Source organism: Staurois parvus, unplaced genomic scaffold, assembly GCF_062004578.1.
Source record: "Staurois parvus isolate SC_StPar_1 unplaced genomic scaffold, SC_StPar_1.0 ptg000404l, whole genome shotgun sequence".
Lineage (NCBI taxonomy): Eukaryota > Metazoa > Chordata > Amphibia > Anura > Ranidae > Staurois > Staurois parvus.
In genome coordinates, this window is record NW_028318200.1 from 2,604,956 (window position 1) to 2,627,687 (window position 22,732).

General features: G+C 40.0%; 1 protein-coding gene across 1 annotated transcript in view; it reads left to right on the forward strand.

Annotated features, from left to right (window-relative positions):
* Positions 1–22,732, forward strand: part of PRODH (proline dehydrogenase 1) — a 192,785-nt gene that overhangs the window by 8,400 nt on the left and 161,653 nt on the right. The window contains exon 2 of the mRNA XM_089686659.1: positions 13,121–13,329. Within this exon, the coding sequence (XP_089542785.1) occupies positions 13,121–13,329 (209 nt within the window). The remainder of the gene's footprint in view (positions 1–13,120; positions 13,330–22,732) is intronic.

Sequence of the window (22,732 nt, forward strand, 5' to 3'; positions counted from 1 at the left end):
TTCTCCATAGCATGGTGGGCTGTTCTGTATTCCACAGCAGAGAACTGTTAAGTGCCAACTAGGGGCGGAATGACAACTCATGGGGCCCCTGTGTCCTTGCCCAAACTCAAAAAAGCCTATGAAAAAGGTACCAGGGGCATCTCATGGGGCCCCCTACTGACCCCGGGCTCTCGGGCAGTGCCCGAGTTTCTAAATGATTAGTCCGCCCCTGGGGCCAACATCATATATTTCAGTGCAGAAGAAGCACTGTGCTGTCAGCTCACTATAGGAAGTTAGGAGCTTTTGGGATTTCTGAAAGAGAGGGTTTTTTTGCACTTCTTGAACTGCTAGATAAAAAAAAAATCAAATTAACAGACCAAAAGGGATTTTTAAAAAATCGGTACTTAAAGCTTTAGGGCCAGTTCACATCTGTGTGGTGTGTTTTACATGTGTTTTAGGCTCATTACCATAGAACTCTATATAACATGCTTTTTGATACAAGCGCTTCATAGATGCAGGACGTTTTTCAATGTACCACAAAACTACACATGTGTGAATGGGGCTTTAAAATGGGCTTTGGGGAGGTGCCAGGATGCTCACTGTAAGGAGTAATGGGTATTTCGATCTGGTATTTTACGGTGCCTGTTATCTAGCAATAATATTGCTTAGTACACTTTTCCCCAGTACAGGTAAACTTTAAAGAAGAACTTTGGGCAACATTTTTATTTTCTCATGCAGTGGGGCTATGCCTGCACTGCCTGAGTTAACTTCTTGTTTTTGTCTAGGGATGAGGAGAGTGGAGATATATTTTCCTAATCTGCCGATCCTCCAAGAGCATGATCAGTCCCCGCCACTTCTGAACACCCCCCCCCGCATGCTACGTCTTGTGAATGGACTGTTCCTGATGTCATCACGCCCACAGACCGGATCTGGATGTGAGGACAACAGGAGCCATCCGCTGCTGGACATGGTGGAGCTCTCTTTTCCAGGGGATTGAAGGATTTGGTAAGTATAGCTTTTCATTGCACCCCTGGACAAAACAATCCGTTAATGCATGCAGTGTGGGCATAGCTCCACTGCATGGAAAAATAAAAATTTTGCCTGGAGTTCTGCTTTAAGGGTATGCAAACCCTAAGAATGAGCTTCCCTTTTTAAGAGTTGGTATTTGTGTAAGTATAAAATTAGCCTATGCTTTTTCCATGCAGACCAAAGCAACAGAATCCTGTAACTGCATCCTTGTGTCCCTGTGCTTACACAAGGCAAAGGACTTTTCCTGGCCTAATGTGACAGCACTCTGCTGGAGCAGTCAAGCACTATCTTGGCAATAGGAGGAGTGGGTCACATTCCCTTTACTCCTGCTGGCTGTTTGGTATGGTAGGGGAACAAAGGAAAGGTACTCGATTGCAAATGGTGGCGGTTGAAGCAACCCTGTCGCCACCTCAAAATATTGGACAAAAGGCCTCTTTTTATTAAAACATTTAATACCTACCTGTTTGCTGTCTAGAACTACTGCTCCCAAAAAATCCTCTGCATTTGACAGACTTCTGGGTGTGTTGAATCACTGGTTCTCCGCTACATGCTGTGATTCCATCTGCAGGTCCTATATCTACCTTAATAGAGATGGCCCACATAGGTGAAGATAATTCTGCAGCAGTAGCTCTTTAATACTCACCTGTCCTGCTGCCGATCTGGACAATTTTAAAGTAGAACTATAGGCAACTTTTTTTTTTTTTTCATTTCCATTTTGGATATAGTGTTATAACCCCTGCCAGTTTTTTTGTTTCCGATCTGTGTCCCATTTGGGACATTTCCCTTTTACTACCTGCCCTATAGCCAAAACAGGAAGTTGAATAAATACCTGCAAATGAAGGGAATTTCTTATTTCTTGGGGCCCCTCAGGTCACCAGAACTTGTTTCTCCATTGGGAGATGCCCCTTCTATTACTTTTCTGGGAGCAACCCAAAATGTGTGATTTTCTTTTACTTTCAATGATAATGCTAAACAGGACAAATAGGGTGACACTAATTTACAGGGGCAAACATAGCAATGGAAACCTGACAGGTATTCTAATTTAGTTCTACTCTGTCCAAAACTCTTTCCTTTAGTTAGACTTTAACCACTTGCCTGTTCTGATATTTGTCATACATGTACAAATCTGCATTTTTATTTTTTTTTGCTAGATAATTATTTAGAACCCTCAAACGTTACATATTTTTTAAACAGGGGCTCTAGTCTAGAGAATAAAGTGGTGGGTGTTGCTTTCTGTTTTAAAATCTATCCAATTAAAACAAAAAAAATAAAAAATTTTCATAAATTTAGGCCAAAAATGTATTCTGCTACATGTCCTTGGTAAATAAAAAATCCAAAACGTGTATATAAATTGGTTTGTGTAAAAGTTATAGCATTTACAAATGATGGCGTGTGTGTGTGTGTGTAGTTGAAAACTGATCATTCCTGATGTACTGATGGCTTCTCATTTCTTGAGGCCCTTAAAATGCCAGGACAGTACAATTATCCCTCAAATGACCTCTTTGTGGAAAGTAGACAGTCTGAGGTATTTAGTAAGAGGCATGGTAAGTTTTTTTGTTTTGTTTGGTTTTGTTTTGTTTTTTTTTTTTTTTTTTTTTTGTCACAATGTTTTGGAAAATGATTTTATAAAAATGTGGGTTTTTTTCCACAAGGTGACAGTATGTAAAAAAAAACAAACATAAAAGGCAAAAGAAAAATGTTTTTAGGTGTGGGGTTTTTTTTTCCTTTCAACAGAGTAGCTCCGTGTTACACTTTTTTTTTTTTTTTTTACTGCTATTGGTTATACAGTAATGATCACTGTATAAGCAATAACTTTAGTTGTCATGAATGGGTTTCCCATTCATAAATACCTTGTCTATGGTTGTGATCTGTGATTGGTTATAGCTAATTTTATATGCTGATTTTAACATATATGTGAAAAAATGTCAGATTTGGCCTGGACTAGAAGCGATTAAATTGCATCTTACCAATTCTTAGATGTAGTGGCTACATTAGTTTTTTTCTTTTTAGGCTTTTTTTTTTTTTTTATACTTTTATATTCACCATGTGATCCGGCCAGTAAGTCTGGTATTTTTCAACAGAACTAGTTGTCCTTCATTGTAAGCACCCCTGTTAAGTGGGAAATGGTTTGCCTCGACACTCTGATCAGCTTTTATTTATGTAAAATATTTATCCCAAAAGAAAAAAATAAAAGTTGCTGTAACTGCTAAAAAAAAGGGCGAGAGGGTGTTCAGCTTCAGTTTGCTGTGTATCAAAATCTGCAGGTGCATCTAACACTCCCCTCCGCCCAGATGAACAATGCTGCTGTCAATGCTGCTGAACAATGCTGAGTGTAGGCACCCTAAAGCAGGTTTGTGTTACTGGCTAGATTACCAGGTGAACACAGAAGGAAAAAAAAAACCCTTAAAAACTAAAATTAAAGCAGCCACAATATCTAAGGATTGGTATGCAGACAATACATTATATTTTTAGCTTTGGGTTTAAATTGACTTTAAGTCTCAACAAACCTGGTTACTCGCCTCCTCTCACCTTCTTTCTCTGAATGTTGCTAGTACCTGGATGTCCCATTACCATGCTATCCCCTTATTTAGCACAGGCATTAACCGTTTCCTGACCGCCCTATAGCAGATATACTGCTACAGGGCAGCACATGATTTGGCATTTCTGGGTAGGGGGCACGCGCTGCCATTCGCGGCTGTCAATCACCAGGTCCCGGCCGGTGATTGCTTGCCGGCACCTGGTGATTGCCGAGCATCTCCGACTGGGAGGAAAACAGTTTGTAAACAAAACAGTTCTTCTCCCTGTCAGCTGCTTACAGTGAAGCGCACACAGTTAACCCTTTGGTCGCCCTCTCATGTGATCCCATTCCTGCCTAGTGCCATTAGTACAGTGTCTGCTTTTTTTTTTTTTTTTTTTTTTTTTTTTTTAAGCATTGATCACTGTATTGGTGTCACTGGGGATGTCCGTTCCCCCCAGTGTCAGAATGCCCGCCGCAGTCCTACAATAAGTCGCTGATTGCCGCCATTACTAGTAAAGCTTACAAATGGTGGTATAGATACTGAAATTTTTTAAACACTATAAGGGCTCGTTCACACTTGACTTTGTCTAACTTTTGCCAAACACCCCTATAGCGTTTGACAAGCATTAGACAGGCGTTTGAAGCATTTTTAACGCTCCGCAAACGCTCCGCAAACGCCTCATGCACGGTTTTGAGGCGGTTGATAGGCATTTGCCAAGCGTTAAAACCACACCACAAACTCCTATAATGAAGTTTAATTGGTATTAACGCTCCGCAAACGCCTCACAACTGCACCGCCAATGCCGGCTAGGCGTTTGCAGAGTGGCACCATAGACTTGAATAGGAGGCTTCAACTCCTCCTGACTGGACCAGAGGCGTCAGTTGTGCCATGACGCTAATGCTTCCTTGTGAACAGCACAGAGGCGTTTGAGAAGCGTTACTAAAAAAAAAAAAAATGAATTGCTGTTGTATTGGTCCACAGACCCCATTCGTCATATGCCCGTGTTCTCTGCTGTCATGGCCAGGCATAGATACGAGAGTATAATTCGACGACAATACACTCTGTTGTCCTCGTGGTGACCCAGAATTTGACCGGCTACACAAAATTCGGCCCCTCATAAGTCACCTTAACCTAAAATTTGCAGATGTCTATACTCCCTAGCAAAACATCTGCGTTGATAAGTCCCTGATTAATTTTTCTGGCTGCCTTGCATTCAAACAATTTCTCCCCACCAAGTGTGCCAGATATGGGGTGAAGATGTAGAAGACCTGTGAGAGGACAACAGGCTATACTTATAAGTTTTGGATTTACGAGGGAAAAGATAGCATATACACCCAACAAGGACCAGCGACATACTGGTACATCTCCGGACTTTGAATGGTTATACCAGGATGATGCCTACAGTTGCAGGCATCACCCTGGTATTTTTTTCAGCCGGGGATCGGCTTTCATGTAAAAGCAATCCTAGTGGCTAATTAGCTGCAGGATTGCATTTGCAAGCAGCGGGAGACTATGCCCTCCCTCCCCCGCTGCCTTGAATGTACTTCTCGGGCAGTCCCGTGCCATCAGGGGAACCTGAGAATGCAGCCAGTGTTTCTGCCAGATGACCATAGAGCTGATTTGGAGACCAGAATGGCGCCAATCATCTCTATAGTCTAAGAAATCGGAAGCTACGAGCATTTCATCACTTCAGTAGTTTCGCAGGATATAAACAGCGCCGTTTGTAAATTGGGAAAGCATCTGATCACACCGATCTTGGTTTGATTAGATAATGTAAGGGCAGAGGAGATATCTAGAGTCTTATAGAACCCAGATTTCTCAAAGAATATGACAATGCCCAATTAAGTTATAGGGGATATTTGCATTCCCTGTGATAGCATTAAAAGTGATAAAAAAAAACATGAAAGGGACAATGTAAAAATTAAAAAAAAATCAAAATCACTTTAAAAAAAAAGAAAAATGCACCCCCCCCCCCCCATCCTTGTGATACTAGGAAATGAATGGGATGGGTGTTTTTTGAACAGGAAGTAAAAGGAAATCAAGAATGCAAAACATCAGAGGTTTTAATCTTTCCCCATGCATATGTGGAGTTGGGTTTTAAATACCCAAGAGGATTCTGGGAGACATGCAGGAGAACAGGGGCCAGGCAGAAGACAATGAAAGAGGCATGTTGAGTCAATAGAAGAATTTTATTTTATTACCACAAGTTTTTGGAAAATTACTTTTTTTTTTTTTTCTACACAAAATTTGTCTCTTAAATGATTTATTGCTCACACATGCCATGGGTATATGTGGAATTACTCCCCAAAATACATTCTGCTACTTCTTCCGAGTATGGGGATACCACATGTGAGTGACTTTTTGGCAGTCTAGCCAAAAAGTCTTTTCTCTTTTTATATTTCAAAAGCTTGTGAGAAAAAACGAGATCTGCAAAATGCTCACCATGCCCCTTTTTAAATTTCTTAGGGTGTCTACTTTCCAAAAAGGGGTCATTTGGGGGGGGGGGGGGGGTTGGCACTATCCTGGCATTTCATGGCCTTCAAAACTGTGAAGGGTAGTGATGTGAAATTAAGAAGTTACGCACCTTCAGGTTTTCAAAGTAGTCATTGGAATTCAGGCTCCTGTATATGACTAGGCTCCCAAATTGTCTCACATGTGGTGTCCCCATACTCTGTAGAAGTAGCAGAATTTATTTTGGGTTGTAATTCTACAAATACCCATGGTTTATGTGAGACATATATCATTTAAATGACAACTGTGTAAAAAAAAAACAAAAGAAAAATTGTCATGTTTCAAAAACTTGTGGAAAAAAATTAATCTTCCGTGGACTCAATGTGCTTCTCAGCAGATAGTTTAGGGTGTCTACTTTCTGAAAAGGGGTCATTTGGGGGTGTTTGTACTATCCTGGTATTTTAGCACCTCAAGAAATGTGATGGTCAGTCAGAAAGTAAAAGCTGTGTAAATACCATTATCTATACCATAGTTTGTAGATGCTATAACTTTCACACAAAGCAATAAATCTACACTTATTGGGATTTTTTTTTTAACCAAAAACATGTAGCGGAATACATTTTGGTCTAAATTTATGGCAAAATTTTAGGTTTTTTTTGGATATTTTTTAATGACCAAAATAACAAAATATCGTTTTTCAAAAAAAATTTTTTTTCGAAACATTTTTGTTTATAGCACCAAAAATAAAAAGCGCACAGATGATCAAATACCACCAAAAGAAAGCTCTATTTTGTGTGGAAAAAAGGACGTAAATTTAATTTATGTACCGTATTGCATGACCATGCAATTCTCAGACTAGTGCAGCGCTGTATAGCATTTAATGGCGTAAATTGCAGTATCTATACCATAGTTTGTAGACACTATAATTTTCACACAAAGCAATCAATATATGCTTATTCCATTTTTTTTTTTTTTTTCACTAAAAAAATGTAGCAGAATAGATTTTGGCCTAAATTTATGACTAATTTGAATTTGCTATAGCTTTTTTATAGCCGAAAGTAAAAAATTTAGTTTTTTTTTTCTTAATTTTCGCTCTTTTTTGTGTTTTTATAGTGCGAAAAATAAAGTGCACAGGTGATCAAATACCACTGAAAGAAAGCTCTATTTGTGTGAAAAAAAGGATGCAAATTTCGTTTGGGTACAGCATTGCATGACCGTGCAATTATCAGTTGAAATAGTGCAGTGCCGAATAGCAAAAAGAAGCCTGGTCAAGAAGGGGGGTAAATCCTCAGGAAGGAAAGTGGCTAAGAACATTTTATATATATATTTTTTTTTAATAGCTCAAAAAATAAAAACCGCACAGGCGATCAAATACCACTGAAAGAAAGCTTCATTTGGTTGCAGTGTTGCATGACCACGCAGTTGTCAGGTTAAAATAATACAGCGCCGTAACACAAAAAATGGCCTGGTCAGGAAGGGGGGGGGGGGGGTAAATCCTCAGGGGAGCAAGTGCTTAACTGGTTTCCCATCGCCCTATAGCAGAACTACTACTACAGGGTGGCAGGGCTGTGCATAATCACGAATATATATGTGATTTTGCATTTCCGGGTAGGGGGCACGCGTGCGCATTGCTCTACCTGCACCGCCATTGGCGACTACAGCTGTCGATCACTGGGTCCTGGCCGGAGATTCCCTGCCAACGATCACTGAGAAACCGTAAAAAGGGAGAGGCCTGTGTGTAAACACCACAGATCTCTCCCCTGTCAGCACCGACATGCTTTGTATTGCTCTACATAGCAGATCAATACAAAGCAGCATGCTTACATAATAAAACACACATCACACACTGTAAGGGCTCATGTACACTGTAGCTCCTAAACTGACGTTTAGGAGCTGTTCAGTGTTTATTTTCAGCAGCCCCTGAACTCTCCCTAATGTTTTCCTGTGTGTCCATGTACACAGTGGTTTTACAGGCAGTTGGGCTTAGTCGTTTTTTTTTTTTTTTTCTTAACTCCCCAAATTTGTGTTCAGGAGTAGATTTTACCAGCGTTTCAAATGCTTGTAAAAGCGGTTAACCGCGCTTAGAAGCGTTTTTAGCGGTCCATGTCCAGATGCTGTCCAGAGCATTTTTTCATCATCCGAAATGCATGCAAAGCATTTTCCATGTATTCAAATGGACCTAGTACACCAGCACAGTCAGTTCCAGGTTTCGCGTGAAGGAAAAAATGGTAGAACGTGCTGCATTATGCTCATGATTGGATCCATAGTGAATACAACCAGAAACGACAGGTAATCTCAAACATACTGCTTTCTCGCTTTCTGCTCTCTATTTCTCTCAATGTCTGAAATAGTTAATTATTTACTATTTTTCAGTGCTTTCTGGGCATTTGGGAAGGTTTCCTGGGGTTATCTTTTAAAAACTCTTCTAAACACACCTAAACGTAGTATGCAAACGCGGCTAAACTGATGTTTTTTTTAACCTACGTTTTCCAGCAGTCAGTTTCCATTGTTCAGAAGAGTTTTCCAAATGCCCTGTGTACATGAGCCCTAAAACAGCACACAGTTGATCCTTTGCTGCAGATGGTAACCCCTTCCTGTACAGTGTCATTAGTACAGTGTCAGTGCTTTTTATTAGCACTGATCACTGTATTGGTGTCATTGGGATGTCGGTGTTCCCCCTAGTGTCAGAATGCCCGGCACAGTCCCGCTATAAGTTGCTGATCACTGCCATTACTAGTATTAAAAGAGAAAATTTCGGTATATGTACCGCCATTTGTAGATGCTATAACTTTCATGTAAACCAATTTTAATTTACATGTACTGGTCTCCTCTTTTTTTTTTTTTTTTTTTTTTTTTTTTTACTGGATATGTTTTATAGCACAAAGTCAAAAATATTATTTTTTTTTTAAATAGTCAGTCTTTTTTTGTTTATAGCGCAAAAAATAAACTGCACAGATGATCCAATACCACCAAAGAAAGCTCTATTTGTCGGGGGAAAAAAAGAACATTTAATTTATGTACAGCATTGCATGACCAAGCAATTGTCAGTAAGTAACGCAGTGCCATATCGCAAAAATGGCCTGGTCAAGAAGGGGGGTAAATCCTCTGGAGGGCAAGTGGTTAATCTCTTGGCAAAAATCCTAGGCACTAAATTGAACACATTTCTTTACTCTTATCTATAGGGATCATGTATGGTTTACACCCTTTTGATAAGCAAGCGACAGTGCGTGTAAAGTGATTCAGCTTTTTTACATTTTATCTAAGGCTTTTATGCTTTCCGTAGTTATGCCTCATGTGTGTATCTTCAGATCGTCCTCAAGCGGCAATTTGATCCTAATTGTGATGGGAGTCACTTTGGGTGGGGGGCCCATGGAACCCAGCTCACTTTTGAAAGGTGGGGAGTCCCCTGTCTCAGCTCCCCATATCCCTATTATGTGTAAGTCACCCTGTCTGTTAGGGGTACAGGGTGACCTGTCCTAAAATTGTGTAGACATGTCTAGGAGATGTTTGGTGTTATGTGGTTGCATCCCATTATTCTATTGTGTGTCTGGTTTGGGAGCAAACTATTATGGGATGTATGTGTTTGTGTATTACCTTAGTGGGGGGGGGGGGGAGTCTCCAGTAGCTCTCCCTCCTGATGGGACTGTCTGCTGATGTGAAGTTTGAATACCTGTGTGACTCTTGTTACTAAATGTAGCTTGCCAAGCCCTGTGTCATTCTGCAAGGAGGGGGGATATATATCTTGTATCTGTGTTCAAATAAAGTAGTCTACCACCTGGTTTACTTCAAGACTGGTGTCATCTAGTCCTGTATGGTCGGCTGTGGTGTCTGTAGTCTGTGTTCGGACGGGGAAGCGGTATTTTAGCGGAAGTACTCTGCGTAGGCTGGGTCGGTTCCGTTACACTAATTAATGGGTTGCCTCTTTTTATATTCTCCACCAAGGTGACATATGTGGGAAACTCTTCCAAAATATTTAACACTGAACGCAGGACTAGACAGGGATGCCCTCTGTTCCCAGTATTGTTTATACTGACCATTGAGCCACTGGTTATGCTGGTATGGCATAATCCTAATATTTGAGGTGTAGATTTAGCAGGAATTCCTTTCAAGCTTTACTTATTTGCACATGACATTTTAACATAAACCCAACCTTTGATATCTGCCATCTTTCTCTCTGCATTTTGTACTTTAGGCTATATCTCTGCCCTGATGTCAATCATGATAAATCTAAAATGCTAAATATCTCTCTCTACCGTTGGCCTTTTGCAACAAAATGCCAAACAAAATTTAGATGGGCCCCAAAGTCACTGACTTGTTAAGCATTACATTGACAAAATCTTATGCTTCTGTCCACTCTATCTTGTTTTTTAAGTCCCTCAACTTCCTCCTGCTATCCTGGGACACCATACCAATTTACTAGTTGAGCCAGATTTTCATAAAGCAGGGGTGCCCAACCTTTTTGAAGAGTGAGGGCCATTAAGCAACCGGTAACACAATGAGCGGAGCAGGTAAATTACAAGATACAGCTCGCTCTACTCTATGGGCCCTCCATTTTGTTCCTCCCATACAAAAGGGGATGGATCCCCTTCTGTGTGGTGGGTTTTTTTATTTATTTTTTTTTTTTTGCGGATCGGATTGGAGGAAGGTGGGTATAAATGGACACATCTGCTGCTCCATAGAGGTGAATATAGGGTCCGCCTGAAAAATGGGCAGGCAGAAGAGATCAGACCAATCGCATGAAAGGGGCCCAAGGTTGATTTCACACTGATTTGCTGTGGTTTACCCACACCACTGGTGCGGTGCAGTGCACTTGTGGCTTTCCTGTGGGTTAGCTGCACTTTTCCATAGACGTCTATAATATCCTGCAGGTGTGGTGCAATTTCTAAAAACACACCAAAACTACTGTACTTAGGAGTTTTCGTGCGCTTTCAGAAAGTGCACCAAACCTGCGGGTAAAAACAGAAGTGTGTGATTTTAGAATTTAAACTAACCTTTTCTAATACTCTTCCATTCAGAAATCTCCCTTGTTACAGGTATTGTTGGCTGTTTATGTCCCAGGCGGAGTGCAATTGGTATCAATTTGCCTGTGACAGGAGCTATACATGAAATATCTGATTATGCGGCTCTGCTCCCTCCCTAGCCGTGCTTCCACTAGCACCTGCTCCTTTCAGAATATTGATGCTTTGGAATAGCTTTCTGACCCGCCATCTCAGAGCAGGAGGTCGCAGACCACACCAGAGTTGCCCCCCCCCCATCCTAGAGCATCGGGGTAACCATGTATATCTACATCAAACAGGGTGGCCTAAGGGTTCCTAACATTGTCAGATACTACCAGGCAGCTCACATTGTCCCCTTGGTTGCCCTGTATGCTACAGTGGATGTTCCCCATTGGGTGTTTCTAGATACACCCAGTGTCCATCCTGTATCTCTAATTGCCATGCCCTGGATCAATCTGAAGCCCTGTTACATAAGCACATCCATCATCCCTATAGCATTCCCTGATAACCTTGGATTCAGTCAAATATTTTAGTTTTCTGATATTTGCTCACTTTTGTCTTGTCACACTTTTTTGGATAACCCTATGTTCCTGTGCCCTGGAACACCAGTCTGCTTATTCTTTGTGGGGTACACATGGCTATTCGGAATCTTTCGATCTCTTCTCTTCTCTTGTTATAGCCACTATCCAGAGAATTCTTCCAATATATTCAAATCCGTAATTGGATACAAACCCTGATTAACTGGTGTACACCACTTTCTCAACCTTCAGATTTTCTCCTTTCCCATGGCCCATAATTACATTCAAAGATAGCCCCATGACCTTAATGCTACAAACCATTAAGAGGCCCCAAATCTACGTAGTTCAACATCTCTAAAAGTTTGGTTAATATTGTATAATGGGATACTGTTTTACAAGGTCCTCACAAGATGATACCTGGTCCCCTTCAGAGTATCCCATGGGCTAACACTTGCTTTAGGGGTAGTACTACATAGACATGGTGGTCTTGCCCCTTTTGTGATCCGATTTTTGGCTGAAGATTTACAGATTATACTCTTTTCAATACTCAGGAAAGTTTGGAGTGGGAGGAATAGTGCCCCATAGTTGGCAACAGTGGGAGGAATAGTGCCCCATTGTTGGTATCAGTTGTGGGAATTATGCCCTACTGTTGGTACCAGTGTCGGGAACTGTGCCTCAAATCAGTGGGAGGAATTGTGCTCCAAGGGTCGGAAAAAGACTAGCAAAGGGCCGCATCTGGCCCTTGGGCCACAGTTTGGAGACCACTGCTCTAAACCAATTCGATCAGTTTCAGCAGAAATAGCTCATTTCTTGCTTTTGGTGACCAACCCATCTCTCGTTTCTTATTACATTTGGATAGAACAAATCGACTTTATTTTAGTGATGGACAGCTTTCTAGTACTCACTGATTGTCATGATAGATTTATGAGGATATGAAAGCCTTGATTTGTCAATAACCTTCCCGTTCTAGACCATACATCTTTAACCCTGCTCTGATCAGGTAGTTTCCTCACTGGGTATCTGGGAGTTTCTGCTTGTTCCCTTTACCCACCTCCCCTTACCTTGCCTTTATTTGCCTTTTTTTTTCTTTTCTTTTTTTTTTTATTCAGCCATTCTAGGAAAACTCCACCTCTTTCCTGAACTACATACCCCAAATGATACTGAAATTACTTGTGTTGCTCCATTTCTTTGTCACATACTGCTAGATATGTATCCTTGTAAAATGCTTATGTTCTACTTTTTTGTGGAAGCTATTACTAACTTTTCCTTACCTACTTGTACATAGTTTTCACTGTTCCTGACAACCTCAGTCAACATATAGAAATTGAAAATTCTTAACAAAATATTGAAACACTTTGTCAGTAGGTTTCAGTTGTTTAGATGCTGCAGGAATAGATGTATAAAAAAAAAAAAAAACTCTTTTGACAGGACAATCAGAAGATTCTGATGAAAGCTTAATAAACTTTATGAAGTATGAAATCGCTTGACTGCTTGCAGTAAACTAGCTGATGCATACAAGTTATGTGAAAAAATATTCAAACATAAGCTTGATATACTGTATAAGCCAAAATTAGTTATAAAGAATATATAGATTTCTTTTATTCTTACTATGATTGTTTTGTTAAAGCTACTCCAGTTGTCCAGAAAATTGCTTGGGAAGAGGCTCTTTGAAATGATGATGAAGATGACATTTTATGGACAGTTTGTTGCTGGAGAAGACCAGGAAGATATCAAACCATTAATCAGACGAAATTGTGCATTTGGAGTTGGCTCTGTCCTAGACTACAGTGTGGAAGAAGACCTTACTCAAGAAGAAGCAGAGAAGAAAGAGATTGAGTGAGTATTTTAAAATTAACTCTAAAATGGTATATACACATTTGAAATCTTGTATGTCTTGGCTGTCTGATTTGCCAAGACAGCTGTATTTCTGTTCAACCAGTCTTGTGATCAAGGCACACCTAACACACAATATCCAGTTCCCTGGTCTACAGTGTTCATAAGCTGAAAGATATGCACTTAGCCATAAAGGAGTATTGATGAGGTCACCAACATAGTACCCTCCTGGATGCATGCTCCATGATGACGGGTTTGTGGATTGCAATAAAGCCTGACTGAGTCAAAGTGTTGATTCTTCCTGTCCTAGTTGAGTGGATAAAAGATAAATGGGCAGATCTGCTTAGATACAAAAAAAATACTTAGTATGTGTGGCTGTTTTAAAGCATAGTTATAGTGCGAAACCCAAGTTTGTTGTGTTGGCATCAAGGTTTTAGGAGATGAGGTGCACTCCTGCTTGATGTTAGAGCTATTACTATCTGCTGGACTTAAGATCGCCAGTATGGAATTTCTTCCCAAAAATGAGAAACTGAATATGTCCTTTCCAGTTCACCCCTTAGTACAAGATGTACTGTACAAGGACTGGCCAAACAAAATGTATATGGCTTCCAATAATTTTCATAGCAGTACACATTGGAGGAGGCCTGCCACAATAAGTAAGTGCCTGTGATGAATCTGGCTATTTTCAGCCTTAACAAATCCCTACAGTTCCTGTTGAGGATGTCCCAATCTTCTTCAAAGAAGAAGAGAGGTTAGAGGCCCTACTTAAAGTCTTTTTTACTTTGTTGAGCTGATAGATGTAAAAGATGGTGATGTTTAGGGCGCTTTACCAACTCTGGCAGTCTGAGCCAAACACCTATTGTGCAACCCTGGATTGATCCTGATGAATCTGTCAGTACTGCACGTCGCTTCCTGTTTTATAGACTGAACAGTGGGTGAGAAGATAACTTTCAAAATATTTTTGTCACGAGAACAAGGGATTTCCCATCTATTCCTGTCCTGGTGGGACACAGACAGCAATACAAACCTGAATGTGCTTCTAACACCTCATCGCTCACATCAAAATCTAAAAAACAAAGTACTTTAAGGACACAGGCATTATACTTCATCTTATCAGAAGTGTTTAACTTTGGCCTTTTAAGGCTCCCCAACAATGCATGTTTTTTTCCCCAACAACCGTTGCAGAGCAGCTGCAATAACAAGTTTACCTTGCCTACAATTTTGTTAAAATAAGTAAAAATTAGCAAAGCGACTGTTTTAGTTGAGCAACACTGGATAAAAACTGATGATATTCGCATACCCAAGGACCTGTTTAGCAAATATTAAATAATGCACAGATCCAGCTTTAACAAGGAGATCTGAATCACTAGCCAGTGATGCAGTGAAGGAGGTGGAAACGGCCAGGCAATTCCATTAACCAGGAAAGTTGGTCCATATCTATCTCTACCAGAACTCCCTGAGATGACCAACCTGCAACACTTAACTAAGTTGAGCTGACCTACAGATATCTGAAAATGCTTGACAAGAGGCAACAAATGTTTGGGAATTGTAGAATTTGAATCACTTTCTGGTTTGCTTTATTGTGCTTTTAGAATGTTTCCTTTATAATTGTATGAATGCAGCAAAATTGAATTTAGTGTATTTCAACAAAGCCTACAGTGTGTTCTCGGCAGGATATGATGGTTATCTAAATCTGGAGCAGTAATATACATTTAATGCACTAGCTCAATATTATATAAAAGCCTATTTGTGATTTTGTGGTGGCTGTCATGCTGGTAAAATTCATCTGTCTGAGGACATCTTTTCAGTGCTTGGGGAAAGCTGTAATAGAGCTGCAGTCAATTTTAGCTGCTGCCTACATTGTGATGTGCTCTGTCTAATTTAAGTGATCAAGTTTTTTTTTTTTTTTTTTCATGTTCGCTCTGAAAGGATTTGGTCTCAAAATAATTCAGGCCTCGTAAAACATTGTTATGCATGATCCCCATATCTTATCTCCAGGCAATTTTTTTTTTTTTTTTTTTTTAACCACTTATATCTTTCCTTTCCACCCATCCCACATCTGTGCCTATGCAGACCAGTCCTCTATTGATAATGTCATGATGCTGCAGCTTTTGAAGTCTGAGAGGACCACCACTGAACAGCCATATTGCCTTTGCAGTTACCTGGATACCCAGAGAAGAGCACTCCCAATTTGCTGTAGGAAGAGAAGATATGGAATATAAAAATGTTCCCTTCTTTGCTTTAAAAACAAGGAGTTTTTCTTTTTAGCAAATACTTCATAACTAATACCGTTTTGTTGGTATTTAACCACTTCAAATCAGGGCCAGTTCTGACATTTTCTCATACATGAAAAAACCTGCATTTTTTTTTTTTTTGGAAAATTACTTAGAAACCCTAGACATATATTTTCGGAAACCAAAGGCTGTGGTGAATAAAATGGTTGTTGTCGCAATTTGTTATTTCACACACTATTTGCACAGCAGTTTATCAAATGCAAATTTTCAGGAAAAAATATACTTTAATGAATTTTAGTGCACGCACACACATAGTATACGTTCCAATATTTTATTTTTTGATAAATATAAAAGACAATGTTGCATATCATATTGGATATCTATTTACTCAATGTTTTTTAAATTTGCGCACATGGGGACAAACTATGGTACCAAAAAAAAAACAAAAAAACCCTCCATAGGCTGTTGGGACTTACTGATTTCCTATGAGAACCCCAAGTCTCTGTCCAGTGATCTCTTGTATATACCACATACTCCTAAAACTGGTAAGGCAACTTTTACACTTCTCATTTCCTTTGCTCAGTGGCACTGCACTCCCAGAGTACCATTTGAAATTCTCTCACTGGGCATCCCTACAGAAGATATTTCACTGCTTTATGCTATTCTCCTTCCATTTTCCCATACCACTCTGCAAAATGCTGGGAACACCTAGGAACTCTACCTCATATATGGTGGGCCTGCCTTGACCTCAGTAGATTCTGGAAAGACGTTAACCTCTTTACTTCAGTCACTCATTTTCTAATAAACATCACTCCTCATCTGGCTCTTCTTGGAGTGGGTGTACATGATCTGCCATTTCATATACAACTCATACTCTTGTAGGAGCTAGACTTGCTATAGTAAGAAGATGGAAACTGCACATTCTCTCTGTCTTCCAGATGTGAGCCAAATGCATAACTCCCACCTTACACTACCTAATGCTTCAATCGGTAGGAGCTAGGGCTTGCAGCAGGGGGGTGTTCAAAAAACTGAACTTGCTCAACAATGTTGTTTGTTCTTCTTTCTTCTTCTTCTTTTTTTTTTTTTTTTTTTTTTTTTTTTTTTTTTTTTTTTTTTTGTAAACATGCATTTACGTTTAGAGCACACATGCGAGCAAAGAAACATTTGGACTTTACTGGATCCTAGATTGTAAGCTCCAAGGAGCAGGGCCCTCCTTGCCCTCTTGTATTGAACTGTATTGTTGCTGTATTGTCTCCTGTTATCTTGTAAAGCGCTGAGCAAACTGTTGGCGCTATATAAATCCTTAACACAAAAAACAGCGCAAAAATTAAATACATAAAACTAATCACAAATAAATGTCCGTGCAAAAATATATATATAATATTTCAAACATAAGTCCTTATTTTCCCAAAAGGATTTTCAAAACAATGTTCCAAAATGTGCTTCCACCTAATCACCACGTGAAAAATAATATTGACCGCACTCACCAGATGGAGGTGAGTAATAAGCCTCATAGGATATAAGGAATCCTATAGCCCCTCAGGAGGAACTCAAATCACCTTCACCCTGCTTAGATACAGCAATCGACTCCACTCTACTTCTCCATGGAATCCTCAATAATGTGCAAGGAAAGAAAGGCTACATAGTGTAATACTGCCACTCAATACCATATAAATCAATAGAATAAGGACACTCACATGTTTCAATAAAATAACAGGCCTTGTTTAATAGCCTCAAAGGCTTCAAAGGAACAAGTTTCCAAATTGTAAATATAGGGATCTCACGCTTTAAGGATCACTGTAGAGGATGACCAGCTTTCCACCTCAAAAATGGCTGCTTTAACCGCAAAAGTCGGCGTGCGTTCCAAATACCGGAAGTGACGTAGGCCAAGAAGACGGCAGACCAGAAGTGCGTCAATTAATTTCGCCCCACCCACAGGGCGTTTCCATCTGGTGAGTGCGGTCAATATTATTTTTCACGTGGTGATTAGGTGGAAGCACATTTTGGAACATTGTTTTGAAAATCCTTTTGGGAAAATAAGGACTTGTGTTTGAAATATTATATATATATTTTTGCAAGGACATTTATTTGTGATTAGTTTTATGTATTTAATTTTTGCGCTGTTTTTTTGTTATTTATTATTGGTGGTTTTCACTGGTGCACAGCTGCATAATTGTATACTTTCTTTGATTGGCGCTGGGATTTTTTTAGTTTGCTATATAAATCCTGTATTATAATAATAATAATAATACTGGACTTTTGTACTTTTTTTTTTTTTTTTTTTTTTTTTTTTTACCTTCCCAAAGAAAAATATCATATTCTTCACAATCGTGCCATATTTATGCCATCTGTTTTCAGCAGCACCTTTATTTGTGAGCAACTATTTTCAAGGATGAATCACACAAAATTAATACCAAAATATCTGAGTACCTTGATAATGCAATGAAAATTGCTACTATATCATCAAACCAGATATTGATGCGTTAGTTTATCAAAAAACCGTGTCTAATATTCTAATGTTTTGTTTTTTTTTGTTTTTTTTTTTTGTTTTTTGTTTTTTTTTTTAGTTTCCCACTAGAAAATGAAAATTAATGGTTTTACACAAAGTTGTCAATTTTAATAAAATCTTTTTCAAACACTGTATGGGTATACTTAGAATTGCAACCTAAAACACATTGTACTACTCCCAAGTATGGGGATACCACGTGTGCAACTTTTTCACTGTTTGGACTGATTATGTCCTGGACCTTGTATCTTGTGTATCACACAGGTCAACAAACTGTGTCAAATACAATGTAATGTGGTAGTCTCCTCTGCTCGAGTGTTTAGGGAATATAGCTTTGGCAGTCTCCATTCCTATACGCCAAGCAAGCACTGCCTTCTGGAACCTGGCTGCCCCAAGGAATGCCATGTTCCCTGGCCAGGAAGTAGGAGGCTGAAGAAAGGCAGAACAAATGAGTTCCTGTAGTTCCAAAGCTGCAGTTGTCTGCGGGGGATGGCTGGGACTGGTGTATCGCAGGAACGTATTCTGTGGGATGTACAGATGAGTCGGTCCAGACGGCAGGCAGAGACCTGGTCAGCAAACAGGCAAAGGATCAGTCCAGGCAGCAGGCAGAACTGGGGTCAATAAACAGGCCAGAGTTAGTACAGATGTCAGGCAGAAACAACACTGCACTGGTGTGGCTGGGATCAGGAACACTGTTGCTTGTTGCACTGGTCTGGTGACAGTTTGACTTGTGTAAGGGCAATCAGGAACAATGTTGCTGGCTTACACTGGTCTTGTGACACTGGGGCCTAGAGTGGCAGCAATCAGGAATGCTACTGCTGACCCACACTGGTCTGATGACACTGCAACTAGTGTGCCGGTGATGAGGAACACTGCTTCTGGCATACACTGGTTGACACTGGGACTGATGTGGCAGTGATCAGGAACACTGATTATAGCTACACTGGTCTGGCCACACTGACTAGTGTGGTGTTGATTGGAGACGCCAACTGGTTGCACTGTTGGGGAGTGTTCCCACATGAGGTGGGGGCAGTAAAACCTTGTAGTTGAACTGTGATTTTACCACCCCTCAACTGCTACCTCCTTTAGCTGCAGTTGCAGTACCCAGAGTTACACATGCTGCAGCTCCTATGCTTTTCTTGTGACCAATTTAAGTGAATAGGGGTGTCTGTGCAGGGTCCAGAGGGTTAATGTAGGTGGTCAGTGGTCAATACAATGCCTACTCACTGTCTGTCAAATGCTCTCTGAAGAGTGATCCAAACAAATTGCTCTTCATGGAGCATGGCCCATGTGAACAAGTCCTTATGGTGACACTATGATTGGTGCAGCGGTGATCAAGGACACAATATAGACACTTTACTAAAATTGCATGGTGAAAAATCTGGTGCAGCTCTGCATAGAAACCAATCCGCTTCTAGGTTTTATTGGCAAAGCTTAACTGAACAAGCTGAAGTTAGAAGCGGATTGGCTACCATGCACAACTGTACCAGATTCTGAGTGCTCCAATTTTAGTAAATCTCCCCACATGTGGCTTGGATCGGGGACACTGACTGGTGTGGTGGTGATTAGGGATGCGATTACTGGTGTGCTAAGGTGATTAGGGACACGGACTGGCAGCACTGTTGTTTTTTGTTTTATACCTACTATTACCAGAGCAGTGCAGTGTACTGCTCTGAGGGAGTGGTCAGGTGATAGCAGTTCCTAATCAATTCCCTAACACCATGCAAAGACTGCATTTATGGCTCTGCCCATGCGATTGCCGTAACCAGTCAGTTCACAGTAGTAAAAAAGAGCATCATGAATGAAAGTGTTTTTGTTTACTAATGTTACTGTGATTGCTATGATTGGTCACAGCAATCACATGGTATGGGGTTATTGACATTGGCCCTGTACTCTGTTCTGAGATCCGCTGTGTCTGAGGGACACAGCGATAACTGATTGCACCACTGTGCATTCCCATGAGCGTGCAAGGAGGATGATGTATGGGTAAGTCCTCCCAGAACAGTGCTTGTTCCTCCAGGCCATTTTTGTACAGTGGTCAGGTGGGAAGCTGTTAAAATCTAGGCTGTGCTTGACAGTCTGGCTTCACCTTTCCTATGCTGTATTAGAGGCAAGACCATGGCATCCAAAGGAGGAATACACTGGTCTGTTGGACCCTAGTTCACTGATTTTGCAACCATAATTTGTTTATAGTTTAAGTTCATATTTCAAGATGGTGGCTTCCAGTGGTTGAACCAATGGTGGACCAAGGTTTCAGCAAACATTGGTGAAGAAAAGGGTTGCTTTTAAAGCAATCACATTTCTGCTCCTTTATCAAAGTATCTGCTTGTTTTCCCCAATGGCAGTCAGTTAAGATCTTTTATTTTCAAACATGCTGAAAAAGCCAGTTGTGTGCACAGGTCTTCTTTCAGGTACTATTTAAAATTGTCCTAATGCAAAAGAAAGTGGCCAATTTTAAAAAGGAAACTTGCAGTGACATATAATTTGAAGTTGCCATTGCTGACCATTTCTTCCAAAAATGCATGCGTATTGTGATTGCCATGTTACTTCCAATTACTTCAATTCTTTGATCCAGAACAAGTGTATTAGATCATGAGTTTTGACCTTCCTTCTAACTTAGAACAAAAAGGTGAAACCTTTTCTTTTCATTTTGGATGGAAGGAATTACTGCATAGAATTCATGAAGGTAAAAAACCTTGAGCCTTCAGAACCACTTTTATATTGAATATTGATAACTGGGCCCACATGGGTATAAAAAAAGCCTGAATGTCTGCAATTTGCTTTTTAAAACCATATGATTGTTTAAAATATGTATTTTATTTCCTTTATTACAATATGTGCAATATAATTTGCTGCACAAAGATGTACATTCATCAAAAGCAGAGCGAATTGTCTGGCAACATGGTTGAAGGCTGAAGGAGGTTTTCTACCTTGCAACTGCTGCCGATTAATCTTCATACAGACATTATTTCTGCACTCAGCTTCTGCACTTGCAAGTAAGAAATGCAATCTGAATTGGTAAGCAGATAAAAAAAAGAACACCCAGACAATGATTCCAGAGTAAAATGATTTGCTTTGGCCTTCAAAATCCCCTAAATTAGAACAGCTTTTGCAGTGCAGATTTGTAATCGCCAAGCTCCCTGAAAGTCTTCAATAGCTACTACTGGCAAAACGTGGAATAATGTTACAGATTATCAGAAAATCTAGCCCACCGACTTTGTTTTTATATGTGAAGCTAAAATTACCCCGTACTTGGAGAAATATGTAAGGTATGTATGACCCTGTTATCTTTATCGTTATTGAAAATGAAAAAATCCTAAACTTTGGGTTGTCCCCAGAAAAGGAATAAAATATATACAGTTGTGTTCAAAATAGTAGCAGTGTGTTGAAAAAAGTGAATAAAGCTCAAAATCCTTCTAATAGCTTTTATTTCCATACACACAAATGCATTGGGAACACTACACATTCTATTCCAAATCAAAACATGAAGAAAAATATATCAAATTTGTGTTATTCACTTTTTCTTCAATTTTTTTTAGAGGAACATTAGACTGTTCAAAAAAATAGCAGTGTTTTTGTATTTCTTTACAAACTCAAACTCATTCACTATAATAAACTGAAAAATGTTTGAAGATTTTGCTTTCCTTTGAATCACTTAATTAATATTTAGTTGTATAAGCACGGTTTCTGAGAACTGCTGTACATCTGTGTTGCATGGAGTCAACCAACTTCTGCACCTGTGAACAGGTATTCCAGCCCAGGATGATTGGACTACATTCCACAGTTCTTCTCTATTTCTTGGTTTTGCCTCAGAAACTGCATTTTTGAAGTCACCCCACAAGTTTTCTATTGGATTAAGATCCGGGGATTGGGCTGGCCACTCCATAACGTCAATCTTGTTGGTCTGGAACCAAGATGTTGCACGTTTACTGGTGTGTTTGGGGTTGTTGTCTAGTTGGAACACCCATTTCAAGGGCATTTCCTCTTCAGCATAAGGCAGCATGACCTCTTCAAGTATTCTGATGTATTCAAACTGATCCATGATCCCTGGTATGCGATAAATAGGCCCAACACCGTAGTATGAGAAACATCCCCATATCACGATGCTTGCACAACCGTGCTTCACTGTCTTCACAGTGTACTGTGGCTTGAATTCAGTGTTTGGGGGTCGTCTGATAAACTGTCTCCAGCCACTAGACCCAAAAAGAACAATCTTACTTTCATCAGTCCACAAAATGTTGCGCCATTTCTCTTTAGGCCAGTCAATGTGCTCTTTGGCAAATTGTAACCTCTTCAGCACGTCCCTTTCCCCCCCCCCCCCCCCAACAGTGGGACTTTGCGGGGGCTTCTTGCAGATAGCTTGGCTTCACATAGGCGTCTTCTAATTGTAACAGTACTCACAGGTAACTTTAGGCCTTCTTTGATCTTCCTGGAGCTGATTGTTGGCTGAGTCCTTGCCATTTTGGCTATTCTATCCATTCGAATGGTAGTTTTTCACTTTCTTCCACGTCTTTCAGGTTTTGGTTGCCATTTTAAAGCATTTGCGATCATTTTAGCTGAGCAGCCTATCATTTTCTGCACTTCTTTTATATGGTTTCCCCTCTCCAATCAACTTTTTAATCAAGGTACGCTGTTCTTCTGAACAATGTCTGGAACGACCCATTTT